General features: G+C 34.9%; 1 protein-coding gene across 1 annotated transcript in view; it reads left to right on the top strand.

Moving 5' to 3' along the window:
• Positions 1-20,791, top strand: part of LOC309654817 (uncharacterized protein) — a gene marked incomplete at its 5' end in the record, with an annotated part of 165,772 nt that overhangs the window by 21,829 nt on the left and 123,152 nt on the right. Inside the window, one exon of the mRNA XM_082449293.1 lies at positions 11,048-19,194. Coding sequence (XP_082305419.1) covers positions 11,048-12,013 — 966 coding nt within the window. The 3' untranslated portion in view covers positions 12,014-19,194. The remainder of the gene's footprint in view (positions 1-11,047; positions 19,195-20,791) is intronic.

Raw genomic sequence — 20,791 nt, 5'->3', positions numbered from 1 at the left:
CAAGATACAACACATATCCATCACCCTGAAATTTCCCTCATGCTCCCTCCCTATCAGTCCCCTATGTCACCACCAGTCCCAGGAAACCAATGATTACTTTTTGTCACTAAAATTCTGTTTGACAGTACTAGAATTTCTTATGAATAGAATCACATAGTATCTACTTTTTGCTTTTTGGTTTCATTCACTGGATGTATTTTTGAAATTTATCCGTGTTGGGTGTGATGTAGTAGTTCATTCTTTTTGTTTCATTTTATAAATACACTACACTTTGTCCAGGAACATGATGATGGACATTTAGTTTTCTCTCAATTTATAGGTCTTAGGAATAGAGCTATACAGATATTTGTGTACATGTATTTACATAACTGTATGGAGATATTTTTCATTCTATTAAGCAAATATCTAAGTGTGGAATTGTTGATTTATAAAGTAAGCATATGTTAACTTTACAAGAGATTGCCAAACAATTAGGCAAAATAATTTTGCTATCTTACACTCTCAACAGCAATGTATGACGGTTACCAATTACTTGACGTACTCAATAAAACTTGACAGTCTTAATTCCATCCCTCAAGTAGATGCACAGTGGTACGGAATTGTGGTTGGAATTTGAATTTCCTTGATGCCTAAAGATGCTGATTATCTTTTTGTGTGTCAATTGGCCATCTCTGTATTTTCTTTAGTTAAGTGCCTCTCGAATCTTTTATACATTTCCTAATTGGAATGTCTTTCCAGTTTTTAGATTGGATCATTTGTCTCTTTATTGAATTGTAAGGTGTTGTATTTTCTAGGTATAATTTTTTTGTTACATATATATTATGCAAATATTTTTACCATGCTGTGATTTGCTTTTACTTTTTTATCAGTGTCTTTTGAAGAGCGAAAGTGTTTTATTTTTTAGTTTTGCTAAAGTACATTTTATTGACATTGACTTTTATAGTTCATGTGTTTTGTCTCATATTTAAGAAATATTTGCAAAACCTAAGCTCACTAAAATTTATCTAATGCTATTTTCAAGAAGTTTTATAATATCAGTTCTTGCAGGCAGGATATAATACATTTCCAGTTGATTTTTTTATAGGGTGTGAGAAAAGTGAAAGTTTTTTTTTTCCCTATCCAAATGCACCATTGTTGGAAAGATTATCCTTTTGAAACTGCAGAACACATTTCGGGACTTAGTATATCATAGGTTCTTCTGTCTCCACACAGAAAGAATTCATTAAGAGACAGAGTGACAGAGAAAAGAGGAAAGAGTTTATTAGTATAGGACACTTGTGAGAGATACAAGCGGGTGGGCAAGGGAGTGTTGCCCCGAAAGCTTAGTGGGCTACATTTTTATAATCAAAGGAAAAGTGGGTAGGGAAAGACCACCTTCTTCCTCATTCTTGAGTAGATGTCTGTCTTCCATTATTAGCTCCTCCTCCATATCAGACAGGGGAGTTTTCTTGTCCTTACTTTGTCTCTTTACTCTGTCCCTATCACTTTCACCATTGAATTGCCTTGGCAGCCTCATAGAAAATTGACTATATCAATGTGGATCTATTTCTGGACACCATATTTTGATCTATTTGTCTACATTTATACAAAAAACAGTCTATTTAAACGGAACTTTATAAATAAGTCTTGTATTTCCCTCTGGATTCTGCTCTCTTGGTTCCTAGGGGAAGCCATCTATGAGAGGGTGATATACTTCAAAATTGCTCGGAAGCCACCCTCTGGGGTCCTGGAGGAAGCCATTCATTCAAAGGTGCTTCAGTATGGAAATCTCTGGGAAATGCCTGTGGGGATGGTACTGCTGAAATTGAGAGGGAGTGCCACTGGATGTCCCACATGCTGCTTGTCTTCAGGCAGAGGCAAGCACACAAGAACGAGGTAGAGAATTGTCTTCTAACTCTGGAGTCCCTTTATCACCTTCTACTGACAAAGCTTAGTATAGTGTCAGCTGGCAAGAGAGAAATATTCCAGGATCCCAGTTAGAGCAATCAAAAGAAATTTGTAACTGAAATGCAATTACATTCTTAATTTTCACAGTCTACTTAGAGTTAATATTGTATGACTATACCTGAAATGTAAAAGCTTTGGAATTATATAGATCCATTTACCCCTATCCTATTCTTTATTCTAAAGTGTATTACATCTCTATACATTAAAACCCCATAAGAAAATGTAATAATTTTTGCTTCATTCATACATATTCTAAAGAAATTAAGAAAAATAATCTTTCATGTTTACTCAAATATTTATGATATTATTGCTCATCATTTCTTCTTGATGATAGGTTTTTAATGTCTATACTTATTCATAGTATCCTGAATGTAAAGATGAGATTTTGGAGCAAGGATAGATTATTATTATTTACAGCAATAACTGAATAGGTTTCCACTGACCTAATCCTTCTGAGGTTATATGATGAGAACCAGATGTCAGCCTACATATATGAGGGTCTGCACTATATAATAGAAATCCTGAAATTAGAAAGCTGGAGACTACATAGGAATTGAATTGTTGTTAACCTCCCCCATTGAAATATAAACACATAATTATGGGAAGATAAATCTCTCACTAATTATTTAGCTATATTTTAGGTTTCAAAACTTGTCCTTTAAGCTAGATCTCAGGCTTCTTTACTCAGAAAGCCTAACTAAGAGGAAAAATAAGAATGTTCACTTTATGACACCTAACAATTTGCATTTCTGTCTAGTATAATTTCTCTTTTCTTGAATAATTTCCTTTAGTATTTCAGGTAGTACGGATCTGTTGATGACAAATTATCTTTGTTTTTTAACTATATAAAGCTGTCTTTATTTTGCTTTTAATCTTGAAGAATATTTTTAGTGGAATTATAATCCTGAATTGGTATTTTTATTAATTATTTTTCTTTCATCATGTTTAGGATTGTGTTCTACAGTTCTCTTGCCCCCGTGCTTTCTGGTGAGAGCCAGCATTAATTTGACTCCTATTTCACTCCTTGTATGATGCGTGTCCTTCATCTTTTTTTTTTTCCTTTTGTACTTTCAAGATTTTTTTTTTTATCCTTTCTTTTAAGCAGTTTGACTATAATGTGCTTAGGCATGATTTTCTTCATATTTATCCTGTTTGAGATTTGTTGGGATTCTTGAATCTATAAATTCATGTCTTTAAGAAAATTTGTGAAATTTTTGGCCCTTATTTTTTTCAAATAATTTTTCTGCCTTATTATCTAGCTCATTCCTTTCTAGAACTCCAATTACATGTGTGTTACACCATTTAACATAGTTTTCCAGGTGCTTGAGGTTCTGTTTGCATTTTTTTTTTTGTTTTCCCATCTTCTTCACATTGGATTCCTTCTTTTGATCTATCTTCACATTCACTGTTTCTTTACTCTGTTATCTCCATTCTTCTGCTAATCTCATCCAATAAAGTTTTTTTTCCAGATAATGTATTTCAGTTCTATCATTTTTCTTTTTTATTGTTTTTTTTTGTGGTTTCTATTTCTCTTCTAAAATTTCTTATATGCTTATAAGAAAGCACATTTTCCTTTACATCATTGGACATAGTTATCAAAGTAGTTTTAAAATCTTAGTCTACTAATTTCAAAATTGAATTATATATAATTAAGTCTACACTGACTGCTTTATTTCTTGAGAATGGACATGTACTCCTGGCTCTTTTTATGTGAAATAATTTTGGATTTAAACTACAATCTGGTGAATACTATGTTGTAGCGACTTATATTAAGGTGACAATCATTGGTCTTTTTAGTTTTAGCAGGTAAATAGCTTGGTTGGACCAAAATTTTAAAAAATTTCACTTGGGTAGTAGTTCAAATCTCTGTTTATTTCTTTTGTACTTCCGGACTGCTTTGAGTCTTTCTCACACATGTGTGCTTCAGGAGTCAACCAGAAATTTGGGCAAAATATATACAGAGATTTTGAAATTATCTCTCTGGCTCTCTCTTTCCAGGATTCTCTCCTCCCATTCCAGCAGTCCTAGTTACCCCAGACGCTATTTTCAGGTTCTTCATGCCAGGAAGTCTGTTGGTTTTTGTTTTAAATTTTAAACTTTTCACAAACAGTGGTGACTGTGGTCTTCATTCAAACTAAAACTATCAAAGAGAAATCATCCTGTGTACTTACCTTCTTCCAAGTGTTGAATGCATTCTAGATCTGCCTGCTTTTATTTATTTATTTATTTTTAATTTTTTATTTTATTTATTCATTTTTTTGGCTGCGTTGAGTCTTCATTGCTGCGTGCAGGCTTTCTTTAGTTGAGGCAAGTGGAGGTTACTCTTCATTGCAGTTCACGGGCTTCTCACTGCAGTGGCTTCTCTTGTCACGGAGCATGGGCTCTAGGTGGGCGGGCTTCAGTAGTTGTGGTGTTCAGGCTTAGTAGTTGTGGCTCACGAGCTCTAGAGTGCAGGCTCCATAGTTGTGGCGCACGGGCTTAGTTGCTCCGTGGCATGTGGGATCTTCCCGGACCAAGGCTCGAACCTGTGTGCCCTGCATTGGCAGGTGGATTCTTAACCACTGCACCACCAGGGAAGCCCCTGCCTGCTTTTATTCTATCTCCAGTGTGTTCAAGCAGCTGCTTTTTTTGTTTTTTCCAGAGTTTTAGTTGTTATCTTCAAGATGTTTGACACACCAAGTACTTAACTCATTCAGACCAGAAGCAAAATTCCTACTTGCCTTTACTTTTATGAAAGTTACACCCCAAAATTATAATAAAATATTTTATGCAATTTAAATATTTTTCTTAATTCCTACTGAATCATTGATTCAGTTGAAAATAAATGCAGGAAATATAAAATTATATAGGTGTCTTAAGAAGAAAATTTAATTTGAGAAATTGTGTGCCTACAAATTATTGGAAAGTTTGAAAGAATCAGAAGTCTGTCACTGGAATTATTGATTTAAGAGAACTTGACCATAGCTGAAATCTACACGTCAAAGAAATGTTGCTGCTGCTGCTGTAATATTTTTACTGTCTTCTCACAATACTCACAAAAGTAGGGAGCAGAAACTGAGTCTAACTCCTACAGTATACTCTCAGCACTCAGTTTCTTATTATTTTGCTTCTCTATATAAGCAAGATAAAAGAAAGATGACCTCAGTTTTGCCTTCCATTTTACTACCATGAGGAAAACCGAGAAAATAATGAAACTGAAATAGAGAAGAAAGAAGAGCTAAGAAAACAGATAACTTGAGCCTGTGGTGATGTCATAGCCTATTATTCACAATTTGCCTGCAACTCATCATTTGATGTTCTGATGTTTGTTCAGATATGGGAATGATGAATTGGATTCCTTTTATCTACTGAGTCTAATATAACTTGGATTTTTTTTTCCACTTTTTACAGTACAATAGACATAAATTATACTGGAACCATTTCAAGTGTATCAGTCAAGGGACAAACCCTACCTCCTCCATCCCTTGCCATATGTTGGGTGAAAAGTCTTGTGAAATCAATCACACATTGTTCCAACTTCTATCTAGAAAGAATATTGATTAAATTCAATATTTAGCTGTGTGAGACTGAAAACCTTTTGAATTGTATGGCTAAGAGTGGAGTTTTAAGAATTTCATCTTCATTTTTTCCCCTGTTATTTGGATAAAGCCAGCTTATTGCAAAAGAAATCTAACACAAAGTGTGAAGCTAAGTAAGTGAAAGACAGAAAAACTATTTATTTATTCAACAAATATTTATTGAATACTTATTATGTATCAGGCAATATCTTAGAGATGAGTCTAAAAAATTTAGCAAAACAGGAAAAATTTTCCCATGGAGATGGAAAATAGAGATATAAATGAAAAAAATGTAATTTAAATGCACATAAAATTGTGATATATGTTAAAGAGAAAAAGTAAATTATAGATGAGGATGTTTTTCAGAGGTTGACTTCTGAGTCAAGACTCAGCATAATGTTGTAACGCAAGTCTCTGAATTGAGCCATATCTGATGAGATTTGTCTTGAACTTCCCAGTGATTTCAGCTAATAGTTTCCCTTTCCTTATGCTGGTTTGTATTGTGCTTCATTCACAAGAAAATCAAAGCTACTGATTAACATACAACAGTTTTCTTTTTATAATTTTTAAGATTTCTTCTTTACACTTTTCCATTTCCATTTCTATCTATCACTTATGTGCAGAGTATGTTTTGTGTATTGGTCTTGGTTCTCCAGAGAAACACAACGAACAGAATGTATTCATATACATTCTATTCACAGGAATTAGCTCATACAGTTATGGAGGTTATCTTAAGTCCACAATTGTTTCAAGAAGTGATTCTGAAATGTGACTAACTGCAGTATTTTTCAGATTTATTTCTGCTCCGATACCTTAGAGGTCTTTGAACAGATTTCTTTAAAGGCTTATGCAGCACCAAAGCTGAAGACTTGGTCAGCATCCCGTGGGGAAATGTTTATTTGGGAAGATGCACTGAGCAGACCAGCTGTCCAAGAAATCCAGGAATTCAGCAACTATTAAGAGGAACTGTTGTGCACATTTGAAAATTGCTGGAAGCAGCAGTAGCTACTGTCATATCTCTGTTGGTAGCCTCTGAAAATGGTATAACTGGAAATAAAAAACTGAGTCAGTAATCATCTCACTTGGGAGTTTCTGCTGTTCTGAGAACAAATGCTGGGGACTGCCAACAGGTACTTCTTTGCCCGTAGCCACTGATGAGATCTGCAACAGAGTCAAATGTGAGAAGACCTTGACTAAGTGCTTGCAATCCTTTCTGACCTCTCCCTGTGAGTCTCTCATGACTCATGAGGGAGGGTAGAGAGGGTGATTTTTTCTTCATTATCTCACAGAAGAGGAAGAATAAAGATTTCTAGAAAATTTAAAGGTCTAGAAATTGTGTTGGCTGAGCCCAGCAACAGATAGCTTGACTTTAACTTCATTTCAAATATAGGATATGAAAACAGTGTCACACAAATGTGGAACAGGCACTTAACTGTTTTTCCTTCAACCCCACAAACTCTCTCATCTGCTTTTGGTCAGTCCAACAGAGAACTGCAGGAAAGAATGAGGATAATTAGGGGACTAACCAAGCCTTCTAGGATGCTACTCAATATTTTTTCATCCTATTCCCTACCCTTGAGGCCGACACTTGATTGGAGGTCTTTTCATCTCCATCAGGCCAGGAAGAAGTGGAGTATCATCTCTGTGACCTGCACCTAAACAGTCCACAACTTTCCTTCAGTCCTCAAACCTGTTCTTTGTCACTGTTCTTCAAGGTCTCAGTTTTGCTAGCTAAGATATCGCCCTTCCTCATCCCTCACACTATGCTCTTATGCCCCTATCCTTGGTGCAGAAACTGAATTTGTAGAGTTCAAATGAACCTATACTAAAAAGAAGAACTTTGCTCCTTCTTTTGCAATGATAAAGCTGGCTTTATTTGCCCTGATGAAGTCCAAGGAAGAAAAGGACTTCTCCCTCACCTAGCAACCTTAGAAAATACAGCCGTGTGTTACCTCTTATAATATGGGTTTTCCATATTTACTTCTCTTTTTCTTAATTTGCAACAACCTTCAGTTTCTAATGAGCTACCAGGCAACCTGGGACTAATTGCCAATTAATTGCCAATGTCAGGTTCTCCTGTTCCCTTTTTATCTTATTGGACCTGTGAGATTTAGGATCCATGTTGTTTTCCGCATCCTCTTTACTCATTGAAAGTATTGGAACTGTGCCAAAAATAATGTTGCAATAATAGCTTCCTGGAGTTTTGATAAGTATAAATATAAACCAGCATGTTGGGGCTACAACTAATAAGAGACAAAAGAAAAGTTCTTCAATGATGCTTTAGGGGATACTTCTCAGATTTCTCAGCAGAGGAGGAAGGAATACAGAGTTTGGGGGTACTGAGATGTCAGTAGTAGAAAGAAATAGAATACAGTCATTTCAAAATAGAAATGATTGTAGTAATATTAATTTTTGACTCCTATTTGATTAGATTTCTAAGTTTCACTGACTTCTAATAGCTTTGTGCTAGGGAACTTAGAGAAATCTGCCCTGTTGGGTTATTTTATATGAAAATTTGAGTAAAGTTAGTGTTTGGGTCTAGTGATAGAGAAGTGCCAGTCACCAATGATAATTTTAGAAATGTTCTAATTATTCCGTGAGCTTTAGTCTATCTATTAATGATGGTTAAAAAAGAGCATGTAGGGAGAGCAAGGCACAAATATACATGATAGACTTAGAAGATGGAGGATAATACAGGGTTTTGGGGTGATAAACAGGGCACCACCAATGAACTGTAGTAGGCACAGGGATGGCTACAAACAAGGGTTATGAAATATGCTCCCCAATCCCATGGAACTGACTCCCTCTCTATCAATCATCTCTGAAAGACTGATTCCTTTCGAAAGACTTTCCTGAGTGATTGAAAAAGAAAGGACAGAAACTGCTTATTTCCTATCAAGAGTGAATTTTCTACATTTACTTCATTTAATGTCCATTCTCGAATGTCACATGAAACTATTCTCTGGTGAAAATGGTGTATTAGAAAAGTCTAATAAGCAATGAGGAAGTAAAAGAAATGAATGCATAATTGAGTTATCTTTCCTTACAGATCTTCTGCTGTTTTTAGACCTCACAATCGTAACATTCTGTGGACGAATAATCTACTGCATAAGCCTCACAGATGGGAACTGAGGAGGTAAATAAGTTACATTCCTCAGGGAATATCTTAGTGGTTTGTTTTGTTAGCCATCTAGTGATGCATTAAGGTATTTTGAAGAACCAGAGTAGTAGTAATAGTAATAATAATAAAAGCAATGGTAGGGACATTCATGAGAACTTGGGTCTGGTTAATGTTCTACAACTTCTTGGTTGTGTGACACGTTATTATGTAGGTAACATAATTATAAGTTTGCAGTATGATCTGGTAGGTTGTTAGCTGAATCTCTGTTCCCAGATTCTCCATACAAGGCTTAAAATTCCACCATCTTTTTCATGAGCTTAGATAATGCCTTTTACAGCTGCCATCTTTAAAAAAATAAAATATTTAGTCATCAATTAATTAAACAAATAGTTCTTAAGTAGCAATTTGTATTCATATGCTATGGGAAATACAAAACTGCTCCTAAGGTATTTACACTCTGTTGTATGAAAAAGTAGAGGCTGGTACTTTCATGATACATTTCATACACAATAGAAAGTAGCTAAATAATTTAAGAGAAGGGAAAATTGATATCACTCTTATCATTGGAGACCAGAGTAGTCAGAGGTTGCAGCTTCTATTTAGGTGATCAAGAATGGATAGAAAGTGAATAAAGGTTTTCCAGGTGAAGGGGAAAAGATGAGCAAAAGCACAGAGGCGAGTTGCAAGATGAGAAGACATAGTCTTTCCATTTGTTGAAGAAGGCAAGGTGATTTACTATTATTTAAGAATGGTACTTTACTTAATGGTACTTTACTTATACTAAAATAGATATGTATCGGAGGTGGGATGAATTGGGAGATTGGGATTGACATATATACACTAATATGTATAAAATATATAACTAATAAGAACCTGCTGTATAGCACAGGGAACTCCACTTCACTGTACAGTAGAAACTAACACAACATTGTAAAACAACTATACCCTAATAAAAATAAATTTAAAAAATAAAAAAATAAAAGTAGATATGGAGTAAATGGAAATATTAATTTAACTTATCAATAAATTAACACATTAATGAATAAATAATTTGATAGAAATAATGACTTGTCTACTCAGAGAACCTGTCAAATCTACCCATTAGCCTAATGGTCACTATGCTCCATTCAGATAGAAAAATGAAACTGATACTTCCGCTTCTCTTGAAAGTGAGGGATCCTGAAGTGAAAACACTCAAAGATGGTCTAGATTAAGAAATATACCTCAAAAATGTAGGATTAACAGTCAGCTGGTTTCTTCAATTGAACTATTATACATTAGGTAAAATTTTTTCTTTTTGTATTCCATTTCCGTGCCTTATGTTTTCCAACTATTTGGTTGCTTTGATGTTTTTTATTACTTTACAAATTCAAACTTGATTTTAGTTGAATTAAAGCAGAAAGAATTTGCTCATCCTTTAGTAAGGAGTAATTGGAGGAGCTGAAACTCCTTGAGTCCAGGTGTGTCCAATGCAATGGTGAGTTCTGCTGGAAATCCAGGGAAAATGTGAAGAGTTGTAATGGTTCATACTGAAGTAAGGTCTGATTGGTTCGATTTATTTTCTTCTGAAGTCTGAAACTACAGTTACAGCAGAATTCTAAATCAGGTCTATATTCTTGGCAGAATGGTAGGCAGTTAGTAAGATCAAATATCAACGTGACTGTAAGAACTTTGTGTTTCTCTAGAGCTACTTAAAATGCACTAAGGTCCCACCCAAAACCCATCAATTGAGTGAGTCAAATAGATTGTTTGATTAGGGGAAAGGATGAACGAAAGTCAACACAATATTATTGCCTCCATAAATAAACACAAATAAGAGTTGGGTTTGCATGTTGGTCCAGTAGTTTTTTGAAAACAAAACAATAAGATTAAAAAATAAAACCTGAAGCAGACATATGTTTAAAGTATCTCCAAAAGGAAACTTAAGAAAAACTAGCACTAATTCCTGAAAATTAAATAACTTATGTAGCAGAAACTGACATTTACTAGAAGTTTATAGTATGCATGTGCTCTGCTAAGTACTTTAATTTTCATAAGAAAACTAGTAAAGAGATGCTATTAGTACCTTTATGTTACAAATGAAAAAGCTGAGACACAGAGGATTACACAGATAATAAATGGTAGAGTTAAGTTGGCATGCAGGAAGTTTTCAGACACTTTCATTCCCTAACTGATATTTGAAATAGGGAGTGTGAAAATAATTTCCTAGACTTAAACACTATGAGAGATGCAGAAACGTCAGTGGGAACATGTAATCTGAGTTTTTGGAAACAATTCCATAAATTGACATGATTGATAGGGCATTTCCTACTAGCATTAGTCCTTACCCCTTCTCCTATTTAGTATTCTTCAACCCATAGTGGAACTAACTATCTCCACCTTTCATGGTAAAAAAATGTTTCTTCATTCTTGTTCTCTGTAGATCAATATTGGGGAACAAGTCAACCAAACTAATTTCTCCTCTGTCACAGAGTTCCTGTTGCTGGGATTCTCCAACTTTGGAGAAATCCAGCTTGTCTTCTTTGCTGTTTTTCTGTGCCTATATTTGATTATCCTGAGTGGAAACATCACCATTTTCACTGTCATCAACCTGGATCACAGCCTTCACATACCTATGTACTTCTTCCTAGGGATCCTTTCCATCTCTGAGACAGGCTACACCTTTGTCATCCTGCCCAAGATGCTTATAAATCTGTTGTCTCTGCTGAGAACAATCTCATTTGTTAACTGTGACACTCAGATGTTTTTCTTCCTTGGCTTTGCTGTCACTAATTGCATTCTATTTAGTGTCATGGGTTATGATCGCTATGCCACCATCTGTCATCCACTTCGGTACTCTATTCTTATGAGCTGGCAGGTATGTGGAGAACTGGCAGCCACTTGTGCTGTGATTGGTTTTTTGTTCTCACTGATAGGCTCCCTCTTAGTATTTCAACTACCTTTCTGTGGCCCTAACAAGATTAACCACTACTTCTGTGACATCTCACCAGTTATCCAGCTTGCCTGTACTGATACCTACATCAACGAAGTGGTCATCTTCATTGGTGGAGTTCTAGCACTCATGGTCCCCCTGACTTTCATTTTCATTTCTTATGGTTTCATTGCTCATACCACCCTGAAGATCCCATCAGCTGAAGGCAAGCAAAAAGCCTTCTCCACCTGTGCTTCCCATCTTACTGTAGTCATTATTCACTATGGTTGTGCCTCCTTTGTCTACCTGAGACCATCATCCAAGTACTCATCCAGAAGAGATAAGCTCGTGACAGTGACGTACACAGTTGTGACTCCATTGTTGAATCCCCTGGTGTATAGCCTCAGGAACAAGGATGTCCAGATGTCCATTCAGAAAGTGACTGGCAGAAGAGGATTTTATCCTAAAGCTCTATAATGAGAATACTTCACATATACAAAAAAAATCTTTTCTGAGGACATATCAATAACTATAAAATGATGATACTGTTGTCTTTCATTTACATAACACTTTAAAACCTCATAGTGAAAGATTCTCCGTGGTATTATTTTGATAGGCTTTGTGAAGTGCATTCTTAAACTTGGGGTAATTCTTAATCAGATGCATATTTCAAAAGCTCTTAAATATGAACAGGGAAGTATTTTGATTTTTCAGAATATTTAAATAAGAATGATTTCAGTCTCTTCCAGGAAGGATAAGTAACATTGTGAATGGTAATTCAGTATAGAAGGTTCAGTCATCACAAGTTCTCAATAGTTTAGCAAAACCTTAACAGGACCCTTCACAAAAAATCATGAGAAAATGAAATAAATCTAGTTGAAAATTATTAACATAACCATGAGCTATTAGTGTTGGAATGGACTCAAGACTATCACTTCCAACTGTTCTGTCATTGAAGGAATCTCACTTGCAGTATTTCAGCCTCTAGTTTAACCACTGTTAAATATCTCTGTTATAAAGCTCCACTTTTATATAGCTTCTTCCTTTTGGTCCCACTTATTATCTCCAGAGATGCATATCTTGTGTCTAATATTTCACTTACACAGCAGCAATTCAAATATTTGATGATGAATGATGTATGCTTTCCTAAAAACACCTTTAACCTAGGTGATGACTCCTTTGATAAATCCTAGTCATCTTTCTCTGGATTATTCTCAAGGTACTTTCCATTCTGTTAACAGCATTCTTCAAAAGAGTCACCAGGGAATGGGTGTAATACTCCAGGTGACTTAGGATAATCATTTCCCTTATCTTGGAAGTCAATTGTATACTAATACAGCCTGAGTTTCTTCCCTAACATTTCCCTATAAGCTCTATCGCATGTGTACCCTTCTCTAACCTCTATGTCTTTTAGACTAAAGGATTTTATATTATATATCCACATTCCTATCTTTATGAAGCCTATTTTGATTAGTTTAGTTTAGTTGTATTGTTCTTTATCAATTATCACCAATTATCAATCTTCTGTTCTCTGCAGAAGGTATTGCACATATGCTCACTTCTACTTAAAACAACAATGAACTACTCTCTCCTCCCATAGCCCTCTCAGTCACTCCTTCCAAACACAATGTTACCTGATAACATTGCATCATACTTTAGAGAAAATGTAAGGTATCAAACTGAAATCCCCTCTTTTTTCTTGTCACTGCATCTGCAAACGTACTTGTACCACAATTATTCTAATATTTTCTTCATTCCTATTACAGCGAAATAGTTCTTTTTAGTTTTCTCAAATGCCTCTTCCTTTGCAAATTATCTGATTTTGTCTGTTTCTTATTTATCAGTGTTCCCTGAGTCCCTCTCCATGCAATTAGGTTTTCATTCTTTCATTTTAGAAAACAGGGATTGAGGATTTGAAATTATGTGAGTATATTCAAAATATGAATGTATCTAAAGTTTTTCAGATTGTGCACTTTCTGGCTGGTTATACCAGACCATACATGCTCTCCAATATATAGATCTAAAGAAAGCTAGAGGAACTCAAAGGAATTGATCATTTGAGTTGATCAATTCAACCCCTAGTTAAAGACATTTTTACTTCCCTCTGGTTTTGTACTAGGGAAGAACAAATCTGACTTTATATTAGAGCTATTTCTTTTAACCTTTATATCCTATTGCTTTTGCTACAAGTTAATCACCAAAGGGATGTTACCTATAAGCTTAAATTATACATAATGGCCCATCTCTGGGAACCCTGTCTCCTATGTAATGAGTGTTAAGCTAAAATACCTTTGTTCAGCTCACAGGAAACATCCTGACCAGGTCCACCTGTGAATGGCTGCAGGAAGGAAGAAATTAACACATCCCGGAATCAGGACTTTACCCACTTCCGTTTTAGTATAAAAGAAGCCTGAATTCTAACTCCAGCAGGATGGTTCTTTGGGACAGTAGTCCACCATCTTCTCGGTCTGCTGGTTTTCTGAATAAAGTCACTATTCTTTGCCCCAACAAATCATTTCTCGATTTTATTGACCTTTAGTATAGTGAACAGTACAAGCTTGGACTGGGTAACAGTTTGTCAAGTTTTTTAGGTAGGAAAAAGCAGTTTCAGTATTGATATTGGAAAATGAAGATGTGGGGGGAATCAACTGACTGATATCAATTTAATAAATTGCTAAAGCCAGCTTTCAGGTTCTATGAATTATTTACTCTTTCTTTAACTATTTACTGAGTACCGGTTATATGATGGAAGAAACAAAGATAAAATAAACATTGTTCCTGTTTAAAAATATTGAATCTACTACATACTTCCCCAAACTCCTCACACAGATAAGAATAGTGGCTCTTTTTGATTAAATAAAAGCTGCTAATAGTTATATATATATATATATATGGTAAATGATGCTCCCTTTCTCTTTTTCTTTAGTTCCCTTTCCTAAACATTTTTAAATTAAAATATCATATATGAAATTTAATGAATATCAACAATAAGGTAAATAACAACTTCTGCTTTTCCCAAGATGAATTAATAGAGATTGGACTGGAACACCCCCAACTTAAAAAAATGGAACACTGGAAAAATATGCAAAACATCAGTTTTCAGACATTGGACAGCAGGCAGCATAAGATGTGGTCCATGAAAGAAGAGAAACAATTTCTCCACCTTATAACTTGTAAGCAGTTTCTAGGGTGCAAAGCAAAGAATACGAATCCCAATAGCAGACACTAGAGAAGGCTAACTTTAGTTTAAAAAATGCTGAAAGTGAAGTTTGTGGTGGAGAGGCCAAAAGAGAAAAGAGCAGTCTCTGACTGACTTATTTAGCTAGGGGTGTTTATTATTCTAGTAACTATGTCTTGGTATTAACCAAGTGAAGGTAAATACTTTCACAAAACACAAATAATAGATATTACTCTGTGATCATGATGCAGTGAGAAAAAATATTATTTAAAAATTTTAAGTACTAAAGTTAGAAGTTTAGTTATCACAATTTTTGTTTGAGGGGAATCCAAGGAGTGCCAGGTGATCTCACTGAGTTATGAAGACAGAGATTGGAGTTCAGAGAGGACAAAGGGGCCTTTTACAAAAAAGAGAACTAGAAAGGAGTTAGCACACAGAAAGAACTCTACATGTCTAAAAAAAGAAATTCCATCAAGTCTTTGGCAGAGTACTGACACACACATCTATGAGAAGAAAATACCTCTTGTAGAAGATGGGGAAAAAACTACTGTAAGCAATAAACCACATTATCCCTAGAGCTCAGAAAAGAAGTTTAAGCTCCCAACAGCCAGAGTAGACTTTGTAGGACACACAGCACAAGGTAGAATCCTCATAATGGTATTTTCTTAGCAGTTGGAATAAATCAGTACTAGTTTAAAGGCTGCTCTGATGCACTTTAAAAAGCTTAAGAGAAGGCTTAAAATTATTTAACTGATTTTAAATGAAATAAAGTCAGACCTGAACAAGATATAATCATACTTAATACAACAAATGTTAGCAGCAAAAACCATAAAATCAACAATTTCTGACATCTAATTAAAAGATATTAGACATTCAAAGATGCAGGAGGAATATAAACCAGGAGCAGGAGAAATATTATTCAATAGAAACAGATCCAGATTAGTTCACTGGCAAAAATTACCAAATGTTTAAGGGGGAAATAATATCAATTCTACACACTCTTTCTTATGGACTGAATGTTTGTGTCCCCTCAAAATTCATATGTTGCAGCTTCAACCTCCAATGTGATTGCATTTGGATTAGGGCCTTTGTGCAGATATTTAAGGTTAAATGTGGCTGTGCTCTCTCTACCCTGTGAGTGCACAGAGACAGGTGCCTATCTACAAGTCAGGAAGAGTCCTCAGGGGAAATGATTGGCTTGGACCTTGATCTCAGGCTTCTAGCTTTCAAAACTACAAGAAAATAAACTGCTCTCTGAAAGACACTTTTAAGAAAATAAAAGGTAAGCCACCAAGTGGAACAACATATTAGCAAAACATATCTGACAAATAATTGCACCAGAGTATAAGAAGCATTCTTGTAGCTTAATATATAGTAAAACAAAAACCCTAACTTAAAAATTGGGCAAAGCATTTGATTAGACACTCCCACAAAGAAATTGTTTTTTTGTTTTTTGTTTTTTTTTTTACAAAGAAGTTTTATAAATTTTAAGAAAGTCAGTGAAAAGATGCTCAACATTAGGGCAAAGCAAGATAAAACCAATGAGATACTGAAAATGACCGCATCAAAATTCTAACATTACTAACCATTGGTGAGGTCATAAATCAACTGAAAGTCTCATACATTCCTTATAGGAATGTAGAATGATTCAGCTACTTTGGAAAATTTGGTAACTTTTTCATAAACTTAAGCAGGAACTTATCATACTGTCCAGTAACAACACTATAAAAACTCTCATCTCCTGAAGAGAAATTAAAGTTTACATTTACAAAAAAAAAAAAAAGAACTTATCTTAATCTTAAACATTCATAGAAGACGTATTAATAAAAGCCCCAAACTAGAAATAGCCTGAGTGTCCATCACCTGTTGACTAGAAAAACGAATTGTGCTCTACCCATGCAATGGAATAACACTTAGCAATTCCATATGACTGATATATATGACTACATAGAAGAATCTTAAAGTCATTATGATCAGTGAAAGTAGCCGGACACAGAAGAGTACATATTGTGTGATTCCATTTAAATGAATTCCTAGAAAAGGCAAAGTTAAAGTGATTAAAAAAAAAAAAAAAAAAAGCATATCAGTTGCCAGTCGCTGGGTCTAGGGGTATGGGTAAGAGATTTAGTTAAAAAGGACACAAGGAAACTTTTAAGGATGGTGGAAATGTTCTATATTGTGATTGTTGTTGTTTTACAACTACATACTTTTCCAAAATTCGTTGAACACACTTGAAAAAGGTGAAATTTATTAATGGAATCATACTTTACAAAGCTAATTTTGAAAAAACTAACTGTAATAGAAGAAGTGAAAAGTAATTTATCATAAAATCTATGGTAAGGAAATATAAAAAAACTGTTCTTTTAATGCTTAAAATCTTGAAAACACAATGTTTCTAAATTTTTACTTGTTTTTCTACAAATCTTGGGCCACTCGTTGGCTTTGAACATTTTTAAATACAAATGAGTCAATTAAGATGAGATGGTAACTTTACTTAGATTGAACAGATGTCAATATCTTTTGTGGAAAAATAGAGAATGGGGGAATGTGGGGAGGGAGAGAGAAAGAGAGACAGAGGGACACACAGAGAGAGACACAGACACAGAGAAAGACACAGAGAGAGAGGGAATAAATCTACAAATCTATAAAAGGAAAGATGGAACAAAAAGAGTGAGATTTATAAGGGAAGAAAGTAAAGATAGCTGAAAAATGACAAATTAGAACAGACACAATCGGAAGGGAGTGAGGGAGGAACCAGAAGGCCCATAAAATCAAAATGTGTTCACAGGAATTCCCTAGTGGTCCAGTGGTTAGGACTTCACACTTTCACTGACGAGGGCGTGGGTTCGATCCCTGGTCAGGGAACTAAGATCCCGCAAGCTGTGCAGCACAACCAAAAAAAACCCCAACAATACAAAATGTATTTACAATTCCCATCTTCATCTTCTGTGTTCAAACATGTATATATTCAATTATCCTTTCAACCAATATTTATGAAGCACCTACTATGTGTCAGACACAGTTGAATGTACAGATAATTTTATTTTAATTTTATTAGTATTATTTATTATTATTTTTAACATCTTTATTGGAGTATAATTGCTTTACAATGGTGTGTTAGTTTCTGCTTTATAACAAAGTGAATCAGTTATACATATACATATATCCCCATATCTCTTCCCTCAGACAGCTCAGTGGTGTCTAAAGACTAGATGGTTGTGGCTAAAGCTTCCAAAACTATGTTGAATAATAATGGTGAGAGTGAGCAACCTTGTCTTGTTCCTGATCTTAGTGGAAATGGTTTCAGTTTTTCACCATTGAGGATGATGTTGGCTGTGGGTTTGTCATATATATCCTTTATTATGTTGATGAAAGTTCCCTCTATGCCTACTTTCTGGAGGGTTTTTATCATAAATAGGTGTTGAATTGTGACGAAAGCTTTCTCTGCATCGATTGAGATGATCATATGGTTTTTCTCCTTCAGTTAGTTAATATGGTGTATCACATTGATTGATTTGTGTATACTGAAGAATCCTTGCATTCCTGGAATAAACCCCACTTGATCATGGTGTATGATCGTTTTAATGTGCTGTTGGATTCTGTTTGCTAGTATTTTGTTGAGGATTTTTGCATCTATGTTCATCAGTGATATTGGCCTGTAGTTTTCTTTCTTTGTGACATCTTTGTCTGGTTTTGGTATCAGGGTGATGGTGGCCTCGTAGAATGAGTTGGGGAGTGTTCCTCCCTCTGCTATATTTTGGAAGAGTTTGAGAAGGATAGGTGTTAGCTCTTCTCTAAATGTTTGATAGAATTCGCTTGTGAAGCCATCTGGTCCTGGTCTTTTGTTTGTTGGAAGATTTTTAATCACAGTTTCAATTTCGGTGCTTGTGATTGGTCTTTTCATATTTTCTGTTTCTTCCTGGTTCAGTCTTGGAAGGTTGTGCATTTCTAAGAATTTGTCCATTTCTTCCAGGTTGTCCATTTTATTGGCATAGAGTTGCTTGTAGTAAACTGTCATGACCCGGTGTATTTCTGCAGTGTCATTTGTTACTTCTCCTTTTTCATTTCTAATTCTATTGATTTGAATATTCTCCCTTTTTTTCCTTGATGAGTCTGGCTAATGGTTTATCAATTTTGTTTATCTTTCAAAGAACCAGCTTTTAGCTTTATTGATGTTTGTTATCATTTCCTTCATTTCTTTTTGATTTATTTGTGATCTGATCTTTATGATTTCTTTCCTTCCTAACTTTGGGGTTATTTTGTTCCTCTTTCTCTAATTGCTTTACGTGTAAGGTTAGGTTGTTTATTTGAGATGTTTCTTGTTTCTTAAGGTAGGATTGTATTGCTATAAACTTCCCTCTTAAAACTGCTTTTGCTGCATCACATAGGTTTTGGGTTGTCATGTTTTCATTGTCATTTGTTTCTAGGTATTTTTTGATTTCCTCTTTGATTTCTTCAGTGATCTCTTGCTTATTAAGTAGTGTATTGTTTAGCCTCCATGTGTTTGTATTTTTTACAGATTCTTTTCCTGTAATTTATATCTAGTCTCATAGCACTGTGGTCGGAAAAGATACTTGATATGATTTCAATTTTCTTAAATTTACCAAGGCTTGATTTGTGACCCAAGATATGATCTCTCCTGGAGGACGTTCCATGAGCACTTGAGAAGAATGTGTATTCTGTTGTTTTTGGATGGAATGTCCTATAAATATCAATTAAGTCCATCTTGTTTAATGTACCCTTTAAAGCTTGTGTTTCCTTATTTATTTTCATTTTGGATAATCTGTTCACTGGTGAAAGTGGAATGTTAAAGCCCCCTACTATGATTGTGTTACTGTCGATTTCCCCTTTTATGGCTCTTAATATTTGCCGTATGTATTGAGGTGCTCCTATGTTGGGTGCATAAATATTTACAATTGTTATATCTTTTTCTTGGATTGATCCCTTGATCATTATGTAGTGTCCTTCTTTGTCTCTTGTAATAGTCTTTATTTTAAAGTATATTTTGTCTGATATGAGAATTGCTACTGCAGCTTTCTTTTGATTTCCATTTGCATGGAATATCTTTTTCAATCCCCTCACTTTCAGTCTGTATGTGTCCCTAGGTCTGAAGTGGGTCTCTTGTAGACAGCACATATACAGGTTTTTGTATCCATTCAGGCAGTCTATGTCTTTTGGTTGGAGCATTTAATCCATTTACATTTAATGTAATTATCAATATGTATGTTCCTGTTACTATTTTCTTAATTGTTTTGGGTTGGTTATTGTAGGTCTTTTCCTTCTCTTGTGTTTCCTGCCTACAGAAGTTCCTTTAGCATTTGTTATAAAACTGGTTTGGTTGTGCTGAATTCTCTTAGCTTTTGCTTGTCTGTAAAGGTTTTAATTTCTCCATCATTCTGAATGAGATCCTTGCTGTGTAGAGTAATCTTGGTTGTAGGTTTTTCTCCTTCATCACTTTAAATATGTCCTTCCACTCCCTTCTGGCTTGCAGAGTTTCTGCTGAAAGATCAGCTGTTAACCTTATGGGGATTCCATTGTGTGTTGTTTGTTGTTTTTCCCTTGCTGCTTTTAGTATTTTTTTTTTTTTGTACCTAATTTTTGATCATTTGACTAATAAGTGTTTTGGCGTGTTTCTCCTTGGATTTATCCTGTATGGGACTCTCTGTGCTTCCTGGACTTGATTGACTATTTCCTTTCCCATATTAGGGAAGTTTTCAACTATAATCTCTTCAAATATTTTCTCAGTCCCTTTCTTTTTCTCTTCTTCTTCTGGGACCCCTATAATTCGAATGTTGGTGTCTTTAATGTTGTCCCAGTGGACTCTGAGACTGTCCTCAGTTCTTTTTATTCTTTTTTCTTTATTCTCCTCTGCAGTAGTTATTTCCACTATTTTATCTTCCGGGTCACTTATCCATTCTTCTGCCTCAGTTATTCTTCTATTGATCCCTTCTAGAGAATTTTTAATTCTATTTATTGTGTTTTTCATCACTGTTTGTTTGCTCTTTAGTTCTTCTAGGTCCTAGTTAAACGTTTCTTGTATTTTCTTCATTCTATTTCCAAGATTTTGGATCATCTTT

This window comes from Balaenoptera physalus (assembly GCF_965194825.1).
Source record: "Balaenoptera physalus genome assembly, chromosome: 1".
Lineage (NCBI taxonomy): Eukaryota > Metazoa > Chordata > Mammalia > Artiodactyla > Balaenopteridae > Balaenoptera > Balaenoptera physalus.
This window is presented reverse-complemented; position numbering and strand designations above follow the sequence as displayed.